The following is a 23,911-nucleotide window of genomic DNA, read 5'->3' as shown; positions in this document are numbered from 1 at the left end:
CTGGGCTAGCAGGAGCAGCCCTACTAAGCACACCACTTTTAAGTGTGTAGGGTGTGGCCAGTTTACGTAGAGTTCTGCACAACTCAGCTGGATCACACCACAACTCTGGGCATTATGCTGGGCATGCTTTCCTGTTCCCATTTTATAAGATAATGAATGACACTTGCTTGGTACCAACTATGCACTAGACACAGTGATGAGCTTTGTACATGTGACCTTGCACAGACACCCGATAGAAGGATTGGAACCCTATGGAATGCGGTGAGGAATTGAGGCTTAATTTTGTGTGTGTGTGTGTCTGTCTGTTTATATGTGTCTGTGTCAGTAATGGGGTTTGAACTCAGGCCTCAGGCTTTTGCTTAGCTTTTCTACTCAAGGCTATCATGCTACCACTTGAGCCATAAATCCACTTCAGTTTTTTTCTGGTTAATTGGAGATAAGAGTCTCATTGATTTGTGCTCCCAAGCTGGCTTTGAACCACGACTCTCACATCTCAGTCTCCTGAGTAGCTACAATACAGTATAAGACCCCTGTGTAAAGTAAGGCTTACTTTCTGAGCCTGGACTGACTTCAGTCTTTCTCCCCACCTCCCAGCCCAGGCCTGGCCTAAGCTCACCATATCCTAGAAGGGACAATACAGAAGGCAGACATGCCAGAAGGCAGTGGGTGGGCAAATGAGAGGTCTCCAGCTACCAAGGCAGGCAGAGAGCAGCTGGGGGCTCATTACAGGCCTCCCAAGGAAAGCAGAAATCAACCATAGCGTTGGCTGGGTATACACAGGAGAAAGAGTTTGAAACCTGGAGCAGCAGTCTTATACACTCAGGGCTTTGTGTCCACCCCAACCCAGCCAAGCATGTTCCCCTGCCCACCATCTCACTTGTTGCACCTTCCAGACCCTTCTGTCACCTCCTCTCTCTCACAAGGCCTCACCTCCCTCCATTAGCCTGGCCCTGTGCTTGTTTGGCCAAGTCCCACCTCTGCCCTGCACTAAAGATGAATTCATTGGCATACCTAGTGCACAGCATGTATGGAAAATATAGTATAGAATAACTCACAGTTCTGATTTACCAAGGACCAGGCTGAGGGTTCTCCTGAGGTGTGAGATTGACAAAGACCCAGGAGAGCTAGGATGGTCATTCATCCTAGTATATGTGTGCCTGCCTTGGCTGGGTACCAAGGTACACTGACCAACTGGATATGGTGTCCATCCTCAAGAATCTTCCAGCTGAACATGGCCATCACTCAATAGGAAGCCACTGGCAAAGCCACTTGTCCCTTCACACACAAGATCAACACTACCATGAGGATATTGTCACCTCTAAGATACACCAAAGAAACAAAGGCTCAGAAAAGTGACAGGACCTGCCCAGAGTTGCAGAACTTCAAACGGCATGCCAAGACTAGAACTCAGATCCAATGAGAGAGAGAAAGGAAAACTCAGATCTAGCAAGGACATGCAGGAGTTAGGAGAACATTAAGACATGCTATAGAAACTCGTTTTTGCAGCCTGTGTCTCTATGTCATGGCAGTTCAGCATGCATGTCAACGAAAGGAAGAAGCCAAGTGTTGGTGTCTCCTAGCTACTCAGACAAATCCAAGAGACTTTTAACTGGAAAATTAACTAGCAAAAAGCCAGAAATGGAGCTGTGGATCAAGCAGTAGAGCACCAGCTGTGATCAGAAAAAGCTGAGTGAGATCACAAGGCCTCGAGTTCAAGCCCCAGTACTAACACACACACACACACACACACACACACACACACAGAGGCAAACTAAGTCCCCAAGATTCCACCTCCAATTAACCAGCAAAAAGCCGAGTGTCAGCAGTCAGCAGTAAAACAGAGTGAGAGCAAGAGACCCTGAGTCTGTGACCTGACGAGAGACAGACAGACAGACAGACACGCAACCCTCAGCTTATATTTCCCTTTTTTGGGGGGCGGGGGGGAGGGTTGTCCGGTGGTGGGGCCTGAACTCTGGGCCTGGGTGCTGTCCCTCAGCTCTTCAGCTCAAGGCTAGCACTCTACCACTTGAGCCACAGTGCCACTTCTGGCTTTTTTTTCTTTTTGCTTATGTGGTGCTGAGGAATCGAACCCGGGGCCTCATGCATGCAAGGCAAGCGCTCTACCACTGAGCCACCTTCCCAGCCCCTATTTCCCTTTTTAAAGTCAGTATCCTCTTGTTTTCTTTCAGTTTTAGGACCAGAAAGGAAGTGAGAAGAAAGAGAGTGCTTCTCCTTTGGATCAGCAGCTCAGGGTTCACTTCCTCCAGGGACTTGCCTGACTCACTTTCCACCAACCTCCCACCCCACTGTGTCAGCCAATATCAAGAACCAAGGAAACTGACCGGTCAGCAGCCAACGGCAGTACAAAGTGCCACCAGGGGAGCCTGCAAAGTGCCAAGGGAGTATGGAGAAGGGCCATCCATTCTGCCTGGGCTGGAGCCCAGAGCCCACGGGAAATTCCATGCCCAGAGCAGGTGCCCCAGGCAACTGTCCTATTGAACTGCATCAAGGTACCTTTAACTTCAACCTTCATACATATAGAAGATTTCGCCTATCAGAGGAAGCAAAAAGACCAACTTGAACAATGGTACGGAGGTGTGAGAAGTCCAATGTATGTTGAGAACTAGCCAGTATTGGCTGTGTGCCATCTAAAAGACAAAGACTCAGGCCCAGTATGGTGACTCACACCTGTATTCTTCCACTCAGAAGTTGGAGATGAGTAGGATTGTAATATGAGGCCAGTCTGAGCAAAAAGACAGCCAGATCCCATCTCAACAAATAGTCCAGGTGTGGTGGCTCACACCTAGATTGGTAGCAGGCACAGATAGGAAGATTGAGGTCTGAGGCTGGTCCTGGGCAAAAAACATGAAACCCTAAAGCAAAAACAAAGAAAGGAAGGAAGGAAGGAAGAAAAGAAGGAAGGAGAGAGAGAGAGAAAGGGGGGGGCTGAGCATAGCAAGTGCAAGGATCTGAGTTTAAACGTCAGTAAATGTGTATGGCAGGGGAGATGTGAACTGTCCTGTGTAGAGGAGAGCAGATTGTCAGATTTTGAGCTGGGAAGGACATACTCAAATGTGCATTTCAAAGTGGAATGGGCCAGGCATGGTAATTCACACCTGTAATCCTAGCTACTCAGGAGACTGAGAGTTGAGGATCTCAGTTCAAAGGGGCATAAAAGCCCATGAGACTCTTATCTCCAATTATAAACCAATTTTTTTTAAGCCAGAAGCAGAGCTGTAGCTCAAGTGGTAGAGCACTAGCCTTGAGCACAGAAGGTCAGAGACAGTTCCTAGGGCCTGAGTTCAAGCCTCAGGACTGGCACACATACCAAAAAAAAAAGGTGGGGGGGAGGGAAGGGATAGGCTAACTGCTGGTGGCTCACGCCTCCCGACTAATCCCAGCTACTCTAAAGCCGGGATCTGAAGATCATGTTTCTAAGCCAACCCAGGCAGGAAAACCTGAGAAACTCTTATCCCCAAATAACCACCAAAAAAACTAGAAATGGAGCTATGGCTCAAGTGGTAGAACATCAGCCTTGAGAGGAAAAACTAAAGAACAGCACTCAGACCTTGTGTTCAAGCCCCAGTACTGGCACACACACACACACACACACACACACACACACACACTCACACAACAGGATGGTGGCTTGAAAGGCTTAGGCTTGAGCAAAGGAACAGGAACTCACAAACTACAGTGACTACCCAGGCTAGAGGTAGGACTTTAATAGGAAGCCAGTGTTCTGGAGCCAGTGGTAGCAGAATAGAGAGAAGCTACGCTTCTTTCATCATCCAGTCTGGATGAGCCATTTCACTTTGGGATGCATGGAGCCTTAGTCTCAGCTCTGCTCTCTTATGGAAGCTGAGGCTGGAGGAGGCCAGCCCTGTGGCTCGGGCAGGGGCTCCATTATAGCTCTCAGAGAGAACATGCAAGATGGCTCCTGTCCACTGAATGCCCGTGGGGTAGTGGAGAAGCAGCGTTCTGCATGTGGGGATGCCCCATGTGCATACCTCTGCTTGCTGTGAACATGCCATCACCTTGCTGATTTTAGGAACTTAAAAAAGTGGTTGCAAAATTTAAAAAAAAAATCTCATTACTGAATTTGTTCATGCCTGCAGGCTTTCCCTGTCCTGGGACTGTGCAGCTCCAGGACAAGATCAACCAGCTGACAGTCCTGCTAATGTGCTGAGTGTTTTCATTAGCACAATATCATCAAGGAAGGAAGGAAATGTTCTCCCAGTTCTCTCCAGACTCTGAACAGCTCACCCACAGACATGCAGTTGGTGGTAGGGGGAGATGAGCACCTCAGCTGGGCGCCCCATACCACCACACCACATGACCTCTGTGCCCCCTAAAACAGCAGGGGTGCCAGTGGCTCATGCCTGTATTCTTAGCTATTCAGGAAGTCAAGATCTGAGAATTCCAGTTCAAGGCCAGCCTAAGCAGGAAAATATGCACCACTATTATCTCCAATTAACCACCAAAAAGCTGGAAGTGGAGATGTGATTTAAGTGGGAAAGCATCAGCCTTGGGCAAAAAGTCAAGGAAGAGCTTGAGGCTCTGAGTTCAAGCCCCAGTACTGGCACTAAATAAACTAAAATAATGATAGCCCTCTAAGCTGCAGATCCCTCTTTGGCTGCCATGCTCCCCTTCCCCCTTGCATCAGCTCCGCTGGGAGCTGCCATTGGCACCTGCAATATCTGCTGGGTTGGGGAAAGTTTGAAGACCCTGCCTTGTACCAGACAGATGCGGGGCAGACCTGGCTTCCAGTGGCAAGTCTGCTGAGCCCAGTGTCTGCTGATAGGCTGTTTTATTTTTACTCGCTCTGATACCACCAGGCAGAATTTGCACGTCTGCATTCCCAAGCCACACCCTATTGAGAGCATGAAGCCAGAGCCTGGTCCTGTGACTGGCACACACAGGGTTGAGTCTCTGAGGGTGGAAGGCAGTCCCAAACCAATACCTGCCATCAGAGAAGCACCACCAAGGCACAGACAAGCCTCTGGCACCTCCTTCCAAAGCCCGCTCAAGTATGTCCTTGTAAGAAGCAACTTAACAGCTGTTTTTGCTGGGCCCATGAATTAACCACAGGCAGGATAAAAGCTAGGTACCCAGTCCCCCATTTTACAACTGTGCCTTTTGATCTGAGTCATCCTCTCCTTCAGTTACTTCTCAATCACCTCCAGGAAGGACAGGATTTTACCAATATACATCGTGTGACACAAAACAAACTGCCCCTCACTACAGATGATGCCAGCTTCTCATCATCTTGTGACCAAAGGTGAAATGGCAGCAAAAGAAGAGCCAAATGCTACAGACATGTGGCAGTGAATGACTTGTTCCAGCTCCCCACCAGAGTCCCCACCCCAGGGATGAAGATGGGGACAATGGTCAGGCAGGCTATAATCATTACGCAGACCTTCTCACCTCCACCCCAATTCTCCCTGTGTAATCTAAGGCCAATATCTATTCCCCTCAAAGATGGCTGAAGTGCTATCATCCCATGGCTGCTCATAATGAATCTCGTTCTCTGCCCTTCACCATGTCTCCTTATTTGGCATATGGAGTACGTGGCTATATCTGACACATAGGGATCCTGGAGCTTAGGCCTGGGATCTAAAAGTCATTTCACCCAAGGAGGACATTCTTTGGGGAGAAACACAAAGGCACAATGCCTATGGGTATCTGATCAGATAAAATAATATTTATTGAAATGAACGCCAGGAAATGGAGACATGAGGTTTTCTGTTTGTTGCTGTTATTGTTTTCTTCTCTTTTTGTCTTGTTTGATCATTTATTTATCTTTGGGAAGGTAAGGAGGACAAAGAAATGGAGGGACAAGGGGTGAACAAATGCAGCAGTGATACTCAACTAGACACAATGTAGAAAATGAACTGTACATCTTGTGGGTGGGGACAAGAGGGAAAACTGGGAGAGAGCAAAGGAAGGGATGACATTGTCCAAAAAGAAATGTACTTATTACCTGATTTATGTAGCTGTACATGCAGCTCTGTACATCACCTTTATGATAACAATAAAAATAACTGTTTAAAGCTGTTTCACCCTCTTCTAAGACGCAGCCTGTGAACCTTAACCTCAGGCTGCTCTGTCACCAGTAAACACTTCTTCCCCTTCCCTCACTCCTCACTCCATGTGGGGACTATTTATTTTCTCTCCTCCAAAACATCTGAGCACCATGAGGACAGAAACTGTCCTATGTCAGGTGTCCAGCCCAGGAACTGAGATGCAGCAGATACTCACAGAAGCATTCTTTCAAGGAAACTCTTTGGGGACCAAAGGAATAAACACAGCATAAAACAACCCTGAAAACTCCCAGCCCAGAGGGAGGTATGACTCCATTCATGAGGGTCCCAGAGAAAGGGCTCTGTCCCTCTGGGAAACAGGCAGAGTGACTTCTGACATCACCATTGTGGGGATGGCCTGCTGTGGAGGCCTGAGCTGGTCCCCAGCCAGCTCTAGAGATATATGTGTGGAATCCAGTGGAAGAAACTGGAACATGCTGGCTATCTGCTCTTCTGGCGGCAGAACGGCCACTTCCCCTCTGGGGGCAGTTTGGAGGCAAATTATCTGAGGATGGTGGCTCGTTTCCTCTAATGAAGCTTCTCCCCTTCACAGCTCAACTCCCAGAGGTGGACGGATGGGGGGGATGGAGGCAGCTCCGAGCCAACCAAAGCAGTACATAGAGTGCCCCCCCCACACCTCCAACCAGGACATAGACTGTCATCACAGCCTGCTGTGCCCAGGAACCTGTTTCCCCTGCCCCACGTCCTTCTCTCCGCCCCCCCCAACCCCCCACTGCCGCCCGTGCCTGCCCTGCCTTGTGCACTGTGTCTGCCTCCTCCTCCAGCACTCTAGGAGGAAAGGAGGAAGGGAGCGGGAGTCCTGCTGGCTTATGTAACTGCTTCCTTGGAGTCAGAGGCCCAGCTAGGGACAAGTCACAGCTCACCGCTCAGCTTTAGTGGCTGAGGCTGCGGGAGGCTGCCCCCATCCCTCTATTGCCTGTACCCAGACTTCTGGGCAGGCACCTCCTAAGAGGCGCTGGGAACCAGGAAGAGCTGTTGCTTTCTGAGTGTAAACAGTGTCCGGCTGACTTCCCTGGCAGAAAACCAAGTTCTGGGCTCTGCACCCCGGGTGTGGGCCAAGGGAGAAAAGGCACAGAGCTGGAATGCCAAAGGCCCTTCCTCCACAATGCGACCCCAGCTTCCAACTCCCCAGTCCCTCTCTACTTCCTCTTAGAGAATCTGCCCTGGCTGAGGGGCCAAAGAGGAGAAGCCCTGCACCCTGATACCACACTGCTATCTGCCATGGCCCAGGACAATCTCACTTCTTCCTGCCATCTCTGATCTTCATCTCTGTGCAAAGTCCTGGGAGGAAGGAGGGCAGAGGGGATGCCCAGATCCACACTGGGCTTAGACAACAGCAATTTTATTTTTAAAAAATCAAATCCACCTGGCTTTTTACTCCTTCACCCCTGCGCTAGGTGTGATCACTGAACCCATTTCCCAAATGAGAAGACTGAAGCCAAGTGAGGCCCAAGTCATGGAGCTATGAAGTAACAGTGCTAGCAAGTAAGGCTGAGTCTGACTGCAACGGGGCTCTACCTCTGGGGAGTCTCTCCCCCACATAACTCTGGAAGTGCTACTTGGGACATTCCTACAGGTTGGAGACATTCCTACTTGGGACATTCCTACAGTCATCCCTGGAGAGAGAGTCGGACCTTTGAACAGTCCTTCCCTGCAAACACACTAGATAGTTCTGACTGAGCACAGCAGAGAGACGATGGCAGAACCAAGGCCTAAGGACCAAGGCCTGGGGAGGTAGGAAGGCTTGCCCACTGCCTATAAGTCTTCCCTTCCAGAAAAACTTAACAGTAGCTCAGCCCCACTCCTTACAGCAAGCCCAGCATGGCCTGCCCTTCCCAGGACTGCTAGAAGCCAGGCCTCGCTGCACAAGCTATAGATTGAAAGGGAACTGCGCTAGAATGTTCTAGCCCAAATGTTCTCATATTTCCTGCTTGCCACATGGAGAAACTGAGGCCCAGAGGAGAGAAGCAGTTTGTCCTGGTACCACAGGCAGAGTAAAGGCGAAGTCCCTGGGTCCCATTTCACCTGGTGACCACAGTCCCTGTGGGGTTCTGCCCCCTCTCCCTGCTCCCCACCCTATCCCCAACTGCCTGCTTCCTTTTTCCCAGCCCTGCCCACCCCCTCTCCCCACTCCTGTAGGCCAAGCAGCAATTCTTGGGTGGTTTAATTAGCTGATTATGACCGCAGCCTGCTAGATCCAGTGCCCAGAATTCTGTCCCCAGTAATGAGGTGGGTTCTGAGCACTTGCCTAGTGGGCAGCTGACAGGGAGTTCTGAGCTCTGCCAACCTAGAGAGACTCTCCAGCTGCATAGAAGCCTTGATTGCCAGCGGGTCAGCGGAAGCCATGATGATCTCCTCAGGCCAGGCCAAACCACACTGGGTGTACAACAGCCAGACCCAGGTATCCGTTCTGGAGAGGGGCCTCCTTGCTCTCTCATGCTCCTGCCCAGAGCCAGGAAAGTCTTGGGAACGTCTGATGATGGAGATGATGCTCAGAGCCCACCCGCTAGAAGCCGAGAGAAGAAGGAAAGCACCATGCTGCACACTTAATTAGGAAGCTGGATTTCGACAAGCAAACCAAAGCTAGGAGGGTGATCTACACAGAGAAACAACAGCAGCAAAGGCTCCAAGGCTAAACAAGCCACCATTCCTCTGCCAGGAGCATCTCTCAGGAAACCTTGGTTGTCAGAAAAATATGTCACCCCAACAAGAGGAAAAGTTGATCATCTGGGGACCTCTGCCCTTTAGGCCACAGGACTAATCTAATTCCTGTGGCTCTAGGCTACTTTGAGATGTTTTGAAACTAGCAATGAAGTTTGATCATCCTCACCAACCACACTACCCACCCTTTAAAGTATATCTTCTCCCCATGAAATGGTGACATTTAGCTTTCTTCACTAAACAAATATTTATGAAGCTCAGCGCCATGCCAGGCCCATTCAGGTGCTAGGGACAGGCAGACCCAGGCTAGGTGCCCTTGAAGAGTTTTCAACCTCCTAAGAGGACATCACAAGTGTGTGAATAACCTGGACCGCAACAGGAAGGAAGAGTGAGTGTATCCAAGAGAGAAGATGGCAGAAAGATCACAAAATTCTTGGAGATCCATGAGGACTTCCTGAAGGAGGCGGCAAATGGAATTTTAGGCCATGAAGAATGGTATAACATTTGCAGTCAAATCACCCACTGTGTACTAAGAGCCAACAGTAATACAAGCTATGGACCTCAAAAAATGACTCGGCCAAGGTCCCTTACTAGGGGAGGCTCAGCTGAGTGAGGGGGCAGACCCAGAAAGAGCATCCAAAAGCTAACACACAGCACTAACCTTCTGATAAGACATTCTGCAGTCTATCTGTTTTAACTCATTGAATTCTCAGGACAACCTCCTGCTCTGCATTGCAGTTGAGGGCCTACAGTGGAGAAAGGGTTAAACAATCAGCTGAAGTCGCCCAGCCAATGAGTGTTAGAGCTGGGATTGAAACCAGGAAATCTAGCTCTTCCCAGAATCCACCCTCTATGCTAATCAGTTTCTAGTCTATGCTAATCACATCACAAAGGGTGTCCAGAGAGTGGGTACTGAGTAGCCTGTTGACTCACTGGCTTCCTGGAGGAAGGAACTGTAACAGAGCATGGAAGGGAAGGAGAGGGAATAGCCTAGGACCAGCTAGTAACTAGAGATGAAGTCCCCAGAAGAGACAGAGGCTAGTGCAGAGAGGTAGAGACCACTCCCCCCTCCCCCTGGCCCCAGGAGGCTCTGGGCTCACAGTCAATATTAGTCTCACCCAGGATTCAGCTCCCTCACAGCCTGTCACAGAGATCTGAGCTGCCTGGTTCCCTATGTCTGGCCTCCAGAAGAAAGGTCATTCTCCAGCTCCACTAGCAGGAAACAAGAACAAAGGCATATCAGGACTCTTGGTGAGTGAATAGCATGTTCAAGACCACCCAGTATTAAGGTAACAGCTGCTCACATCTATAATCCTGGCTATTCAGGAGGCTGAGATCTGATCATCCTAGTTCAAAGCCAGCCTAGGCAAGAAAGTCTATGACACTCTTATCTCTAATTAACCACCAAAAAAGCCAGAAGTGGGGCTATAGCTCAAGTGGTAATATGCCAGCCTTGAGCAAAAAAGCTAAAGAACAGCCTCCAGGCCCTGAGTTCAAGCCCTCTCAAAAAACAGTAGTAGCAGAACAAAGGCTGGGACCCTCCAAGGATGGCAACCAGCTGTCTACTCCTCAACCCTCTCCTGACCCTTTGCCAAAACTTGTCCATGCACACTGATGGCAAGGCTTGATGGAGGGGTAGAAGTGAAAAAAGACTAAGGGGGCTAGCTGTAGGTCCAGCAGAAAAGGGACCTCCTACGGTATCCAGACCCACCTACAGCTGCTAAGTCCTGTCTCCTGCTGGTCTGACTATGGACCAGTCTTTCAGGATACTCTAGAGAGTCAACAGCTTCTTCTCTGCCAGGGGACTCAAGCTCTGTGGTGGTCCAGCCCTATGCAGGGAGAAAGCTGCTCCGTCTCCATGGTGACCTCAGTCACCTAGAACTCCCAGAACTCCAGAGATGTGTTAGATCCAGTCCCTGAACTGCTCCCCCCCTCCCGGAGCAGGGGGGACTCATCTGGCATCAAGTCTTCTGGGCAGGAACAAGCAGTTCCTTTAAAGCAAGAATAAAGATGAGGCCAGTCCCAAGAAGGAGGAGGCTGTCTCCTGAGAGATGACCTAGCCAGGGCCCCTGGGGAGGGAGGAGAGGGGAGCTGGGACAACAGAGTCCTTTGTTCCCCTCTCAAAGCAGCCACCCAGTCCTGCCACCCCCACCCCATTCTCCACTCCCTTGCTGGGTTTCAAGCCACCTTTGGGACAGGACCCATCTTGTACATGGGGTGGGGTCTGGAACCCACCAAGGGGACACTTACATTCCTATGGGAAATAAGCATATCCCAGCATTCCTAGGGGAAACAAGATCCACCCTTCCAGCCTCCAGTCGGAGGAGGAGACATGGGCCTCCCCTTGAGAGTTCCATTCTGATGGAGGACCTTCAGTCTGATAGAAGAGTCTTGATCCCTCTTTCCTTGAACACTGGGGTTGAGAAGAGAAGCAAGAAAGCAAGCAATTCAATCTAATTGGGCCAGACACCTCCCATAAACTAGACCCATACCCAAAGCAGGGGCTATGCCAACCCAAAGGAAGCAGAAACAGTTCAAACAAAAAGAGCTCAACAATTGTACAATGAGGACCCTGGGGTTAATGAATGAGTGGGTGCCAGCATACCAGTGAGATCAGATCTGATGTCCAAGGCCTGCTGGTTGCAAAGAGGTGGCCCCTCCTCGAAGTCTGGCTCCTCCTATTCCCACACCTGGATCCCAGACTGCACGTTGGAGCAAGCTATTCCTTCCCTCAAGGGAAAGTGATCTGAGGGCTTGCTTAGCAAGGACAAGGCCATGAGTTCAAACCCAGAATCATATAAACAGCAATTACAAAACTATCTACAACTAGTCAGGTGCCAGTGACTCATGCCTATAAATCCTTAACTACTCAGGAAGCTGAGATCTGAGGATTGCTACTCAAAGCTAGCTAGGGTAAGAAAGCTCTTATCTCCAATTAACTAACAAAAAGCCAGAAGTAGAACTATGGCCTAAATGGTAGAGCACAAACCTTGAGCAAAGATATTCAGGGACAGAGCCTGAGTTCAAGTCCCAGTATTCACACACACACACACACACACACACACACACACACACACACACACTCACACACACACACACACACACACACACATTATCTGAATGTATCCATAGTACCCATCTTGCCTAGGGTCACTCCCTCCCTCCAGTAAACCATTCCAAGTCTCCCAGCCTGCATCAGAGGAACCAGAACACTGGATACCTTCCCCTGAACCCAGCTCACAGCCTACCCTTCCACCTAGGCCTAAAACATAATGCAGGACAGTGGTCATCTGTCTCTGGACACAGGCAGGGGAGTAGATGAGACAAATTCCAGGGGTCCCAACCCCACAATCCTCCACCCGAGCCTAAGGCATGTTCTAAATGCATCTTCTGTCCTTTGTGGTCCAATGTGCCTTCACTATCCCACCAACCCACCAGGACACGAGCCACCACCTTCTGCCTACATGGAGGAGTCTTATGTGGCCTTCCTTCCTTGCTGGCTCCAGGACTCAGCTATCCTCAGCTTCCTGCCTCTTCTCTCCAACCCAGGTATGATGATCACCAAAGCTCCAGCTGGTCCTGGCCAAACCTTCTTCATGCTTTCCACCTTCTCCCTCCAGCAAGTCATCCTCACTCCATAAAACAACTTCTGTGTCTCTGTGTGAAGGCTGCCCTGCTCCTCCTTGCCTTCCCCTTCATCCTAGCTCAAGGCCTGGACCAACCTGTGCACAAGCCTCCCTAGGCACAGCCCACCACCCCACCTCTCACCATCCCACCACCACATCTACAGGCCACAACCAGATGATCAGCAGGGATACATCATCAGCAGTAGAGGATGGCCTGGTGGAGGCCAACGGGACACTTGAAAGGACACGTGACACCCCCTAAGCTGTTTCTTCATTGCTATGGTCAGAAACCCTGGAGGTATGCAGTCCAGAACTCAGGACCCCTTTCCAAGGAAAGGCTGCAGCCTCAGGCAAGGAGGCCCAGCTTGGGAAGAAACAGAGCTACTGGGTGAGTCTGAAGCCCAGAAGTCAGTCCTGAATTAGGGACAGTGGGCCAGGCTTGCTGCTACCACACCCGGCAGGCCCAGGAGCAGTCCTGGCCAAAGCCACAGGATTTCCCTATGTTCCAGCCAAGATGGGTCACACAGGGCTTAACCACCAAGAGAAGTAACAGCCAAAATTCACAGAGAGCTGGTGACTACATGTCCCCCTCACACTACCCTCCTCCCTCAGGAAAAAGAAGAGCTCATAAACATCTGCAGAGAAGGAGATTCTATTCCATCCCATTGCCTCTCAGAAAGTCCCTCCTGTTGTCTAAATCGGATCCTTTGCATTGCCTTTCAAGTAAGTGGATTCAGGAAGGTAGAGAAGAGATAAACAATTTGAGTCTGGGGGGCCAGTGGGTAAAAGTACAAAGTAGCAGACAGAGCTGTGTAAACAGATAATGCTCAGTTCAAATGATGGTGGCCAAATTCCTTCATCTCTTCTGGTATATTTATTTATTTATTTTGTGGTATGGGATTTGAACTCAGAGCCTTACATGGTAGGTAGGGGTTGTTATTTTTGAGCCACACCTCCAGCTCTGTCTTCTGTTGATGTGGGGTGGGGGGGAGGGGGGGAGCAGGGGAGAGAGAGGGAACAGGAGCTTGAATTCAGGGACTGTGTGCTATCCCTTAGCTTTTTCTGATCAAGGCTGGCACTCTACCACTTGAGCCACATCTCCATTTCTGGCTTTTTGTTGTTTAATTAAACAGTCTCATGGACTTTCCTGCCTGGGCTAGTTTCGAACCTTGATCTTCAAATCTCAGCCTCCCAAGAGGCATAAACCAACTGTGTCTGGCTCTGTTGATTAAATTTTTTTTTTTTGAGGGAGGGGATCTGGTCATAGGGCCTGAACTCTGGGCCTGGGCGCTGTCCCTCAGCTCTTCAGCTCAAGGCTAGCGCTCTACCACTTGAGCCACAGCACCACTTCCGGCTTTTTTCTTTTTGCTTATGTGGTGCTGAGGAATCAAACCCAGGGCCTCATGCATGCAAGGCAAGCGCTCTACCACTGAGCCACCTTCCCAGCCCTGTTGATTAAATGTTTGAGATAGGGTCTTGCTTCCTACCAAGGCAGGATCCTGCTTGGGCTCCATCCACCTGCTTGACTTCCCATCACAGCCAAGAGAATGGCTGTGTGCCAATAGGGCCCAGCTCTCAATTTCAAAGGAGTCAAAAGCTTTTCTGCCCAGGCTAACCTCAAGCCATAATCCTCCCAATCTCAGCTACCCAAGTTGCTAGGATTCTAGATGTGAGCCCCCAGCTCCTAGCTCTCTTAGTCTGATCTGTAAAAATGGTAATGACCAGACGGACACTATTAAGTCATGGAGAGCATTCAGTGAGATTATTTAAGCATATTTAACACATACCAGTCACTCAGCAAAAGTCCAATCAACCAGCCAGGCATGGGAAGTCTACCTCCTTATTCACATGCATATTTTTCATATCCACCCTCTCCACAGCCTTAGTTTTAGGACTTCCAATGTGTGGTGCGCAGGTTCTTAAGAGTTCCCAGCCTGCAGGCCTGGTCTTCCCACACACCCTCCAAGCCTTGACCAGAAGCACATCATAGAAAGGAAGATCCACTCGCATCCCTCCACTGCCCTTGACACTCCTCTGAATCACTGGCTTGGGGAGAAAATCCTGACTTTCCCACAGTACAGATGACTGGCCTGTGTTCTCCTAAGGTTCATCTATGACTCCAGCTCAGCCCAGGCCTTGTATTGTACATCTCCAAACCTTTGCACATTTCTCACCCAGGCTAGACCGGCACATCCCCAAAGTCCCATCCCTCAGCCACCGCTGCCTCCTCCTCCTCCTCCTCCTCCTCTTCCTCTTCTTCCTTCCAGATGAACTCAGAGGCCATCTCCTTCCTAGGACAGCATCCTATCCTGGCCCCTGCACAGGCCTTGGGTCAGGGCTTCTCTTAGAGTTCCTCTAGCCCATATCACCTGAATTACAATCTGGAACACAATGGAACTGCTCACCTCTGGATCCACAGTCCCTGAGGACTTAGAAAACATCTGGTCAACATTTTAACTGTCCCCAGGGATCCCAGCCACAGCACCATCATCACCACACTTGTATCCTGTGACTTGTCCTCTCCAGGCATTTATCTCATCCCTTTTTCCACCCTCCATCCTAGGAGCTCCTTAAAAGCAGTGACAGTTTATTAGTTGTCATTGTTAACTTTCTTTTTTGGGGGGGGAGTGAGGCCTAGTACTGGGGCTGATCTCTGAGCCTTGTCCTCTCATTTAGCTTTTTCAGCTGGTGCTCTGTCACTTGAGCCACACCGCCACTTCTGCCTTTTGCTGCGTAATTGGCTATAATAGAGTCTACTAGGTCTGGCTTTAAATGGTGATCCTCAGGTCTCAGCCTCCTGAGTAGCTAGAATCCCAGGTGTGAGCCACCAATGCCCAGCTCACTGTCACTTTGAATTCCAGATGAGAATGATGTGTTGACTCAGCTCCAGAGTAAGTCAGATAGTTCCTCTTTCTGATCATAAGGTAGAATCTTACAAAACAAGATGGGTATGGCTCATTAGTGATTCTGCCTTTTATGGCCTAATTTTGCAAGAAGCTGTCTAGAAAGGGAGAGAGAGAGAGAGAGAGAGAAAGAGAGAGAGATCTCCTGGGGCTGCAAGAGAGTCTGAGGGAGCAGACAGGGCCCACCATAAGTAGGGTTTAGCCAGACTAAGTCTCTAGGCCTTAGGCAGCACCCCCATCTCCCCAACCCCCACCACCCATGTCCAGTGACTACAGAAAGCACAGGAAAGATAGTCATGAAAAATCCTACTACTAATGGCTCTGATTTACAGATGGGAAAACTAAGGTCAGAAAGGCAAAGGCAATTGTCCCCTGACCCCATAACTTAGAGGGAGAGCCAAGGAAAAGGTGTTGGCCTCAGAGACAAGGTCTCTATCAGGCACCTGGAAACCCCTGGTGTCTTCATCTTGACAGCTCATGCCAGTAGAGGAGCGTGACATTTCTCCCCAAGTCATAGAGAGGCCCAAGGGGCCTGAGTCACCCAGCTCACCCACAGCACAGGAAAACAAAGAAGACAATGGTTCTCAATTCCCTGCTATGCCCTGCAGGGAAAGAAGCCTGACCTCACCTGGCCAGTCAGAAGAGTCTTGGTTCTGAGGGAGATTGATGAAATAAAGGGAAGGAGACATACACACACACACACACACACACACACTCACCCTTCTGCCAAGAACAAGAGACCTGGGTCACCTCACTGGCCAGGCCAGCTGCAGTGGGGACTCAACATCAAGGTGAATGCAGGCACCTCATAGTCTATTGCAGTCTCCCTAGCCTGAGTCTCCAGTACAGAGGAGTGTTCATCCCCCTGCCCTTGAACCTGAGACCCATGCAGGGCCTGGCAGTGCCAAAGGGTGAGTCCAGAAACAGTGGGCACTGGCCTTTGCCCGGCCTCTTACTCCTCTTGACTTTAAACGAGTCAGGTAATCTTCCTAACCCTCTGACTTCTCTTGTGTAGGGAGGAGAGTGGAGGGACAAGAAAAGGAAAATTAACCTCCTGGAAAAGCTGTCAGGAGATTGGCTAGGAGGATGTTTTTCTAAATGCTAAGAGTAAATGACCTTTGTGCCTCAATATCTTCTTATGGTAAATGGGTATAATCTTTAGAGGCCCTTCTAAGTCTACTGAGTGTCTTGGCAGTGGCAAGAAATCATTTTGTCAGGGGTCTCAAAACATGATGGCCAGCTGGGCACCTGTGGCTCATGTCTATAATCCTACTCAGCAGACTAAGATCTGAAGACTCCAGTTTGAAACCAGGCCAGACAGGAAAGTTTACGAAACTCTTATCTCCAAGTAACCAGCAAAAAGCCAGAAGTGGAGATATGACTCAAGTGGTAGAGCACCAAGCTTGAGGGAAAAAGCTCCAGACACAGGGGGACAGAAGCCAGGCCCTGAGTTCAAGCTCCACTACCAGCTAATGATAATAAATACATATATATGACCATTGGGTGATTTCTTTCTGGTCTGTTAATTCCTTATGGAGATATCTCTGATCTTCTACACTATACCTAATAATATCCGGCAGGAACTCAATAAATATTAGAAGAGAGGAGGCAGAGGAAAGAGAGAGGGAAGGGAGGAGGGAGGAGAGGTACATAAAGATAAGGGAGAGTGCCAGGCACCAGAGGCTCACGCCTGTAATCCTAGCTACTCAGGAGGCTGAGATCTGAGCATCTCGGTTCAAAGCCAGCCCAGGCAGGAAAGTCCATGGGACTCTTATCTCCAATTAACCACCAGAAAACCAGAAGTGGTGCTGTAGCTCAAGTGATAGAGGGCTAGCCTTGAGTTGAAGAGCTGAGGGACAGCGCCTAAGCTCAGAGTTCAAGGCCCACCACAGATCAAGGAAGGAAGGAGGGAAGGAAGAATGAAAGAAAGAAAGAAAGGGAGAGAGAGGGAGAAATAAGGGAGAGTAAGGAAAGATAGCATGGAAGAAGGGTCTGAGGAGAAGTAGAGGACAGGCTACAGTGTTAAGCTGAGTGTCAGACCAGGCCCATTCAGAAGAGCTGTCCCTAAGAGTTGTCCTCCCCCCTCTGTCCCTGTTTCCCATTTCTGAGACTTTTAGGGCAGGCTCTAGAAGACAGGAGCTCCTCACCTTCCCACAGCTTGAAATCCCTCCCAACCAGCCCCCAGACCTCAGGAGGCCAGAGGGGAAGGAGGCTGGGTGGAGAAGACAGCTATATCCTAGCCTAAAAGGAGGCTCTCCACCCAGAGCAGCTGTGTCTCCACTTCCTCTCTGGGGGACTGGAAGGAGTGTTTGTGCAAGCCCCCAGCCTAGCATTGGTACCCCTGGAGTGCCATCCCTGTGGGTCCGGTCTGAAGTGCATTTGTGGAAGGTCAGCATCAGCAGGGTCTTGTCTTCTTCCGTGTTTGTGAGCCAGACCAGCGGCATGTCACACCAGTGTCCTGTCACTGAGGGTGACAACGTGCGTGCCGGCCATGGTGTGTGTTACAGAGTCCAAGTGCCAGTAGCCGTGTGGATGTGTGGCGGTATGAGGGTGTGTTAGAGTTGGTTCCTGTTCCCGTGTGCCCTGTGTGTGTTACCAGGGCTGTCTGGGAGAAGGTGTGGACAGACGAGTGTGTGCCAGTGTGGATGACGTCGTGCCGCTGTGTGTGATCAGTGTGTGGCTGTCGGCGTGTGTGTGTGTGTGTGTGTGTGTGTGTGTGTGTGTGTGCGTGCCTGCCTGCCCGGCTGCTTCTGCGAGCCAGTACAGGGTGTCTGAGGCAGGAGCCGCGAGCCAGATGGGGTGGCCGGGTTCCCGATCTCGCCCTCTCGGTTTTCCCCACCCATGGCCTCTCCAGCCACCATTCACAAGACCTCGGGCGGGAAGCAGGGTGCCAGGTTCCGGGGTGATCGCGAACGCAGAGCCGAGGCGCCGCCTGGAAGCCTGGCCCGCGCCCTCGAGGGCCCCGGTTGCCCCCGCGCGTTCCGGGCGCGGCGGCTGCCCGCACTCACCGTGTCCCTTTGTCGCCCATGGTCCGCGGCGGCCGCAGGGAGGTCCGTGGCGTCGGCGCCCAGGCTGGAAAATCCCCGGCCGGCAGGAGGAGCGCGGGCCGGCCCGCTCCTGGCTCCCCGCTCCGCCTCCTCCGCTCCCCCGGCCGCCGCCGCCGCCCCCGCCCGGGTCCCCGCCCCGGGTCCCCGCCTGCCGCACGGCGCCCGGGCCGCGGCCAGGGGCGCGGAGCCTTGCGGGCGAGCGCGCCTGTCCGCGGGTGCGCGCGCCGCCCCGAGAGCCAGGGTCGGCGTTTGGGTGGGGGGAGGTCTCTACCCGGGAGCGTGCCCGCGCGCGTGTGCGCACGTGTGTGCACGCGAGAGTGGGGTGCGGGTGCACGGCGATGAGCGCCGGGCCTGCGAGGAGTGTGTGTGTGTGTGTGCGCGCGTGGATGGAGAGGTATGCACGTCTTTGTGCAGTTGTGCGTGTGTGCGCACGGCCGTGGGTGCGAGCGCGCTCTCCTGCGCACTCCCGGGCAGCCTTTGTGTGCTAGTGAGTGCGTGTGTGATCGCGCGTGTGCGCGCGTGTATGCCCAAAGTCTGAAGACTGTCAGGCTGAGTTCCCTGGCCGCCTCCCCGGCGGGAGATTCCAGAAGCCTGACAAGGCCTTTGCCCTTTGCTCCAACCTGCCCATCCCCCTCCTCCAAGAGAGATAACACATGACATCCCAACCCGGACAAGAAGAGGGGTGGAGGGACCGCCGCAGACCGCAACACTGGGGAATGGATGCAGGGCATCAGCTGCGAGGCAACGGCTGGCAGTAGGAAAGAGGAAGCTGTAAAAATAGACGATAAGGAAGGGGATGGAGAGCAGCCTCTCTGTGGGCCAGGGAGAGGAGCCTGGCTCCTAGGTTCATCGCAGAAAGCTCCCAGGCAGAACTCCAGGGAATGCTGCAGGTGACCCTAGACACCCGTCTAATTTCCAGACCTACAGGGGTACCAACACATACCAGCTGCAAACCTCCACACAGGTTGAATTTTGTGTTGGCCTCTCTCCAGCATGTCTGCAAATACTAGTGCCTGCCCTCAGCAGGCTTCTGGGTGGCCTTTGCAATCCTGACCTCTCTCAAGGTCACTGAGCCTATGCAAGTGGCTTTCTTTCCTTTCTCAGTGGGGATCAGGGTGGCACTCAGAAGCTATGAATTGTTCTGGGCTTTGAGCTATTTTCTCCTAGGAGGGAATCTTCAAGGCCTTGTCTTGTCCCTTTTTGTTTTACTGATATAGCAGGAGAAATGTCATCTTTCTCACCTCCATCACTGCTGGGGTTTGGCTAACTAACCCTATAGGTTTTAATATTGGAGTAATATTGGGAGGAAAGGAAAGTATCATTTACTCTGATGATGGAATTGTGGGTCTGAAAAACATCACCTGTAATTATGCTCAGAAGCAGTTACCTACTCTGTTTGTAAAGGGACGGTAATAATATCCCAGTGTAATTACTATAATTATGTCCAGATTAGGAGGGTGGGTAGAGGCTGATGGACCAACAGGGTGGTCCCTATCAGGCCCTGTTAAGAACTAAAAGAACTTGAATTAAGGCTCAGAACTCCAACTTACCCTTTCAAAAGCCTTCGGCCTCCACCCACACCTCACCCCACCCAACTGTCTCCTGCTCCTTGGGAGGAAATCTGCTTTGGGGAGAGAGTTAGGGAACTTGAGAGAAATTGGCTAGAATCCTCCTTGAAGGCAGGAGGGCTGACTGTGGGAGGCAGAAAGGTAGGTCTCTAATCAGGATGGAGAAATTGGAGGAGTCTTCTCATTTCTGTTTCCCACCTAATGATGCTCCCTGAGGGTGCTCCACAGTAGTACTCCAAACACCTGAATTTTAAATATCAAGCAAATCCTTCATTCACTGATAAACATTCATGTTTTTTACTCCAACAAATGATGTTTTAAATTACCTCTGAATAAAATAGTCCAGAAAGATAGGCCAGATGGTCCCAGGTGCCTGGGCCCACCCCACATAGTTCTTACTATCCCTGTTTGGAAAGCAGGGCTCTAACATTTAGAGACACTGAACAGATTGGTAGATTGTGAAGTCCACATGCAAGATGTCAAGTATATTGTCACTAGCCTGTAAACTTCACAAGATGTCAAGATTGGTAGACTGTGAAGTCCGCATACAAGATGTTAAGTGTATTGTCATTAGCCTGTAAACTTCACAAGATGTCAAGTAGTACATTGCCACTACCTTGTAAACTTCAAAAGGCCGAATTGTGTGTGTGTGTGTGTGTGTGTATGTGTGTGTGTATGGGTGTGGGTGTGTCCGAGCACACGTGCCTGCACACACACACATGCCTGATGCTACTTCATGCCCATAATTCTAGGAGATAAATACTCCTTTCGTCTAAATACTCCTTTCCTCTTTTGTCTGTGTGTCTGTGTGCCATTACTGGGACTTGACTCAGAGCCTGGACACTATTCCTTATCTTTTTTGCTCAAGGCTGGCATGCTACCATTTGAGCTCACTTTCAGCTCTTTGGTGATTAACTGGAGATGAGTTTCAAGGACTTTCCTGCCCTTGCTTGGAACTGAGGTCCTCGGATCTCAGCCTCTTGAGTAGCTAGGATTACAGATGTGAGCCATAGTGCCCGACTTTCTTTTCCTATAAATAAATAAATAAATAAATAGGGGGCTGGGAAGGTGGCTCAGTGGTAGAGCACTTGCCTTGCATGTCTGAGGCCCTGAATTCGATTCCCCAGCACCACATAAGCAAAAAGAAAAAAGCTGAAAGTGGCTCTGTGGCTCAAGTGGTAGAGCGCTAGCCTTGAGCTGAAGAGCTGAGGGACAGCACCCAGGCCCAGAGTTCAGGCCCACGACCAGACCCAAAAAAATAAAAAATAAAAATAAAGAAATTAAGAAAGAAAGAGAAAGAAAGAAAGATTAATACTCAGAGAGGCTAAGTGTTTTGCCCAAAACTATAGCTTCCTTGACCTTGGTCTCTGACCTCTCTTGGTCTACCTCTCTCCAAAGGGCAGTTAATACAGAGTAGCACTAGAATTTGACCCTTGGTTTATTCTTTATGTGATGACCATTCATTGAATGTGACATTTGTGGTTCTAGGAATTTTAAAGTCAGTGGAAAACAGCACAAACAGTCTTCATTCCAAGGATGGCTCTAGAATGGAGAGAAGAGTGAAGAAGCTCCAGCAGCTGTAATCCTACCCACTCGGGAGGCTGAGATCTGAGAATCACTGTTTAAAACTAGCCCAGGCAGATAAATTCTCAAGATTGTTATTTCCAATTAAGCATGTAAAAACTGGACATTGAAGTGTGGCTCAAGCAGTAGAGCACCAGCCTTGAGCAGAAAAATGCTAAGCAAGAGCCGGACAAAAAAGCTCAGGAATAGTGCCTAGCACCAAGGCTCTGAGTTCAAACCCTAGGACTGGCACAAAAAGTTTAAAAAAAAAAAAAAGCTAAGCAAGAGCATTAAGAAATGAGTTCAACCCTAATACCAACACGGACACATAATGCTAGACCTAGTAATGTTGAGAAATCTTTAGATTGACAGTACAATTTCAGGCAGTAATAAGTATTGGAAAGCAAATGAAGTGGTATTGAAACAGAGTACAAGGGACAAATGTATTAGAAGGGGTTTTCAAAGGAGGTGGCCCTTGAGCAAAGATCTATGGATATAGAATCAGTCAGGGGAAGGTGTGCCAGGGGAAGAGCTGCCCAATCAGGAGGACCAGCAAGGAGCCAGGATGATGTACCTGTGGGGAAAGTGGTCTGCAGGTGAGGTGGACTGGGGCCAGGTCTCATGGGGCTGGAGTCAGGCTTGAGGAGTGTGCATGGCCAGTTTAGGGAAAGGGGGTGGGTTGATGAGTAAACTCCATTTTACTTTCTCAAGGTCACACTGGCTATTGTTGGATGGGCACAAGACTAGAGAAGAGGCTGGATATCTCATTAGTACAGTAGCCATGAGGGTTTGGACTAGGGTGATGGCCCCAGAAATGAAGACAGTAAACAGCTCACAGTTATAGGACCATCTTGTTCCACATTCCACAAAGGCCACCAATTCCTGTATTTCTCCAAGGGAAGTCGTGCTTGAAGAAGGACTATAGAGTTCTGTCCTTTTTGTCCTTCCTGTCCCCACCCATTTCTAGTGCTTCCTTCACGTTGACATAAAGTGACTATTCTCTCTCGCTCTCTGTCTCTCTCTCTCCCTCCGTCCCTCACCCCTTCCCTTACCTCCCTTCCCTGCCCCCATCTGTTGTGATAGTACTGGGGCTTAAACTTAGGGCCTTGAGCTCTCACTTGGCTTTTTGGCCCAAGGCTGGAACTCTATCACTTAAGCCACACCCTCCATTTCTACCTTTTTGTATTCAGGTTAGAGATAAGAGTCTACCAAGGCTGGCTTTGAATCTCTATCATTAGATCACAGCCCTCTGAGTAGCTAGGATTAGCCTCAGTTTGCTTGCTTGCTTTCAAGATGGGAGGATACTGTGATTTGAATTCAGGGCTTCCCATTTAATGAGCTTGCTTGCTAGACTGTAGTTCTATCACTTTCCTCTCCATGCCCCTAGTCTAGTTTTTTGCTGTTGAATTTGGAGATGGAGTCTCATAGGATTTTCTGCTTGGATTGGCTTCAAATGGAGATCCACTGGATCTCATTGTCATGAATAGTTAGGATTACAGGCCTGAGCCACTGGCACCAGGCTCTTTTTTTGTTTTGTTTTGTTTTGCTCAAGGCTAGAACTCTGACACTTCTGGCCTTTTCTGTTTGTGTGGTACTGAGGAACAACCCAGGGCTTCATCCATGGTAGGCAAGTACTCTACCACTAAGCCACATTTCCAGCCCACTCTTTTTATCTTCTTGGTAGTACTAGGGTTTGAACTCAGGGCCTCATGTTTACATAGGTAAGTGGTCTATCATACTGAGTCACATCCACACAGACCCAGTAACTTTTCTAAAAAGTAAATGGTTTCCACTACTGAGGCTCACGGAGGGCATATCTGATTATATCCCGACTGACACCCATCATGTGTCTGAAAGTTATCATTCTCAAGAATCATTTCTTTCTCTTGTTTTATTGGTCCTGGGGCTTAAACTCAGGTCCAGGGCACTATTCCAGAGCTCTACCACTTTGAGCCACACCTCCACTTCCTGGTTTCTGATGGTTAATTGGAGATAAGAGTCTCACTGACTTCCTTGTCTTGTGCTGACTGAGAACCAAAATCCTCAGATCTCAGTCCCCTGAGTAGCTAGGATTAGAGGTGTAGCCACCAGCTTCTTATATCAAAAATAAGGGCCATGAACTGGTAACTCATGCCTATAATCCTACTTAGAAGGCTGAGATCTGGGGATTGGAGTTTGAAGCCAATCCCAGGCAGGAAAGTTCATGATACTCTTATCTCCAATTAACCAGCAAAACAACAACAGCAAACAAAACAGAAGTGGAGATATGACTCAAATGGTAGAATGTTAGCCTTGAGTGGAAGAAGTTAAGAGACAGTGCCCAGGTCCTGAGTTCAAGCTGCAATAGTGGCATACACCGAGAAGAAGGAAGAGGAAGAGGAGGAGGAGGAGGAGGAGGCGGCAGAGGGGAGGAGAGGAAGAAGAGGAAGAGGAGGAGGA

At 50.0% G+C, this 23,911-nt stretch overlaps 1 protein-coding gene across 2 annotated transcripts in view; it reads right to left on the bottom strand.

Moving 5' to 3' along the window:
- Arrb1 (arrestin beta 1) overlaps positions 1-18,435 on the bottom strand; it is an 81,502-nt gene extending 63,067 nt beyond the window's left edge. Inside the window, exon 1 of one of the 2 annotated variants that reach the window (XM_042687187.1) lies at positions 18,303-18,435. In XM_042687187.1, coding sequence (XP_042543121.1) covers positions 18,303-18,322 — 20 coding nt within the window. In that variant the 5' untranslated portion in view covers positions 18,323-18,435. The remainder of the gene's footprint in view (positions 1-18,302) is intronic. The other variant, XM_042687173.1, reaches the window with a different exon arrangement.
- Between the last annotated feature and the right edge of the window lie 5,476 nt (positions 18,436-23,911).

Source organism: Dipodomys spectabilis, unplaced genomic scaffold, assembly GCF_019054845.1.
Source record: "Dipodomys spectabilis isolate Male_0828 unplaced genomic scaffold, ASM1905484v1 ptg000003l, whole genome shotgun sequence".
Lineage (NCBI taxonomy): Eukaryota > Metazoa > Chordata > Mammalia > Rodentia > Heteromyidae > Dipodomys > Dipodomys spectabilis.
Note: the sequence above shows the minus strand (reverse complement) of the source record. Positions and strands in the feature narration are given on the sequence as shown.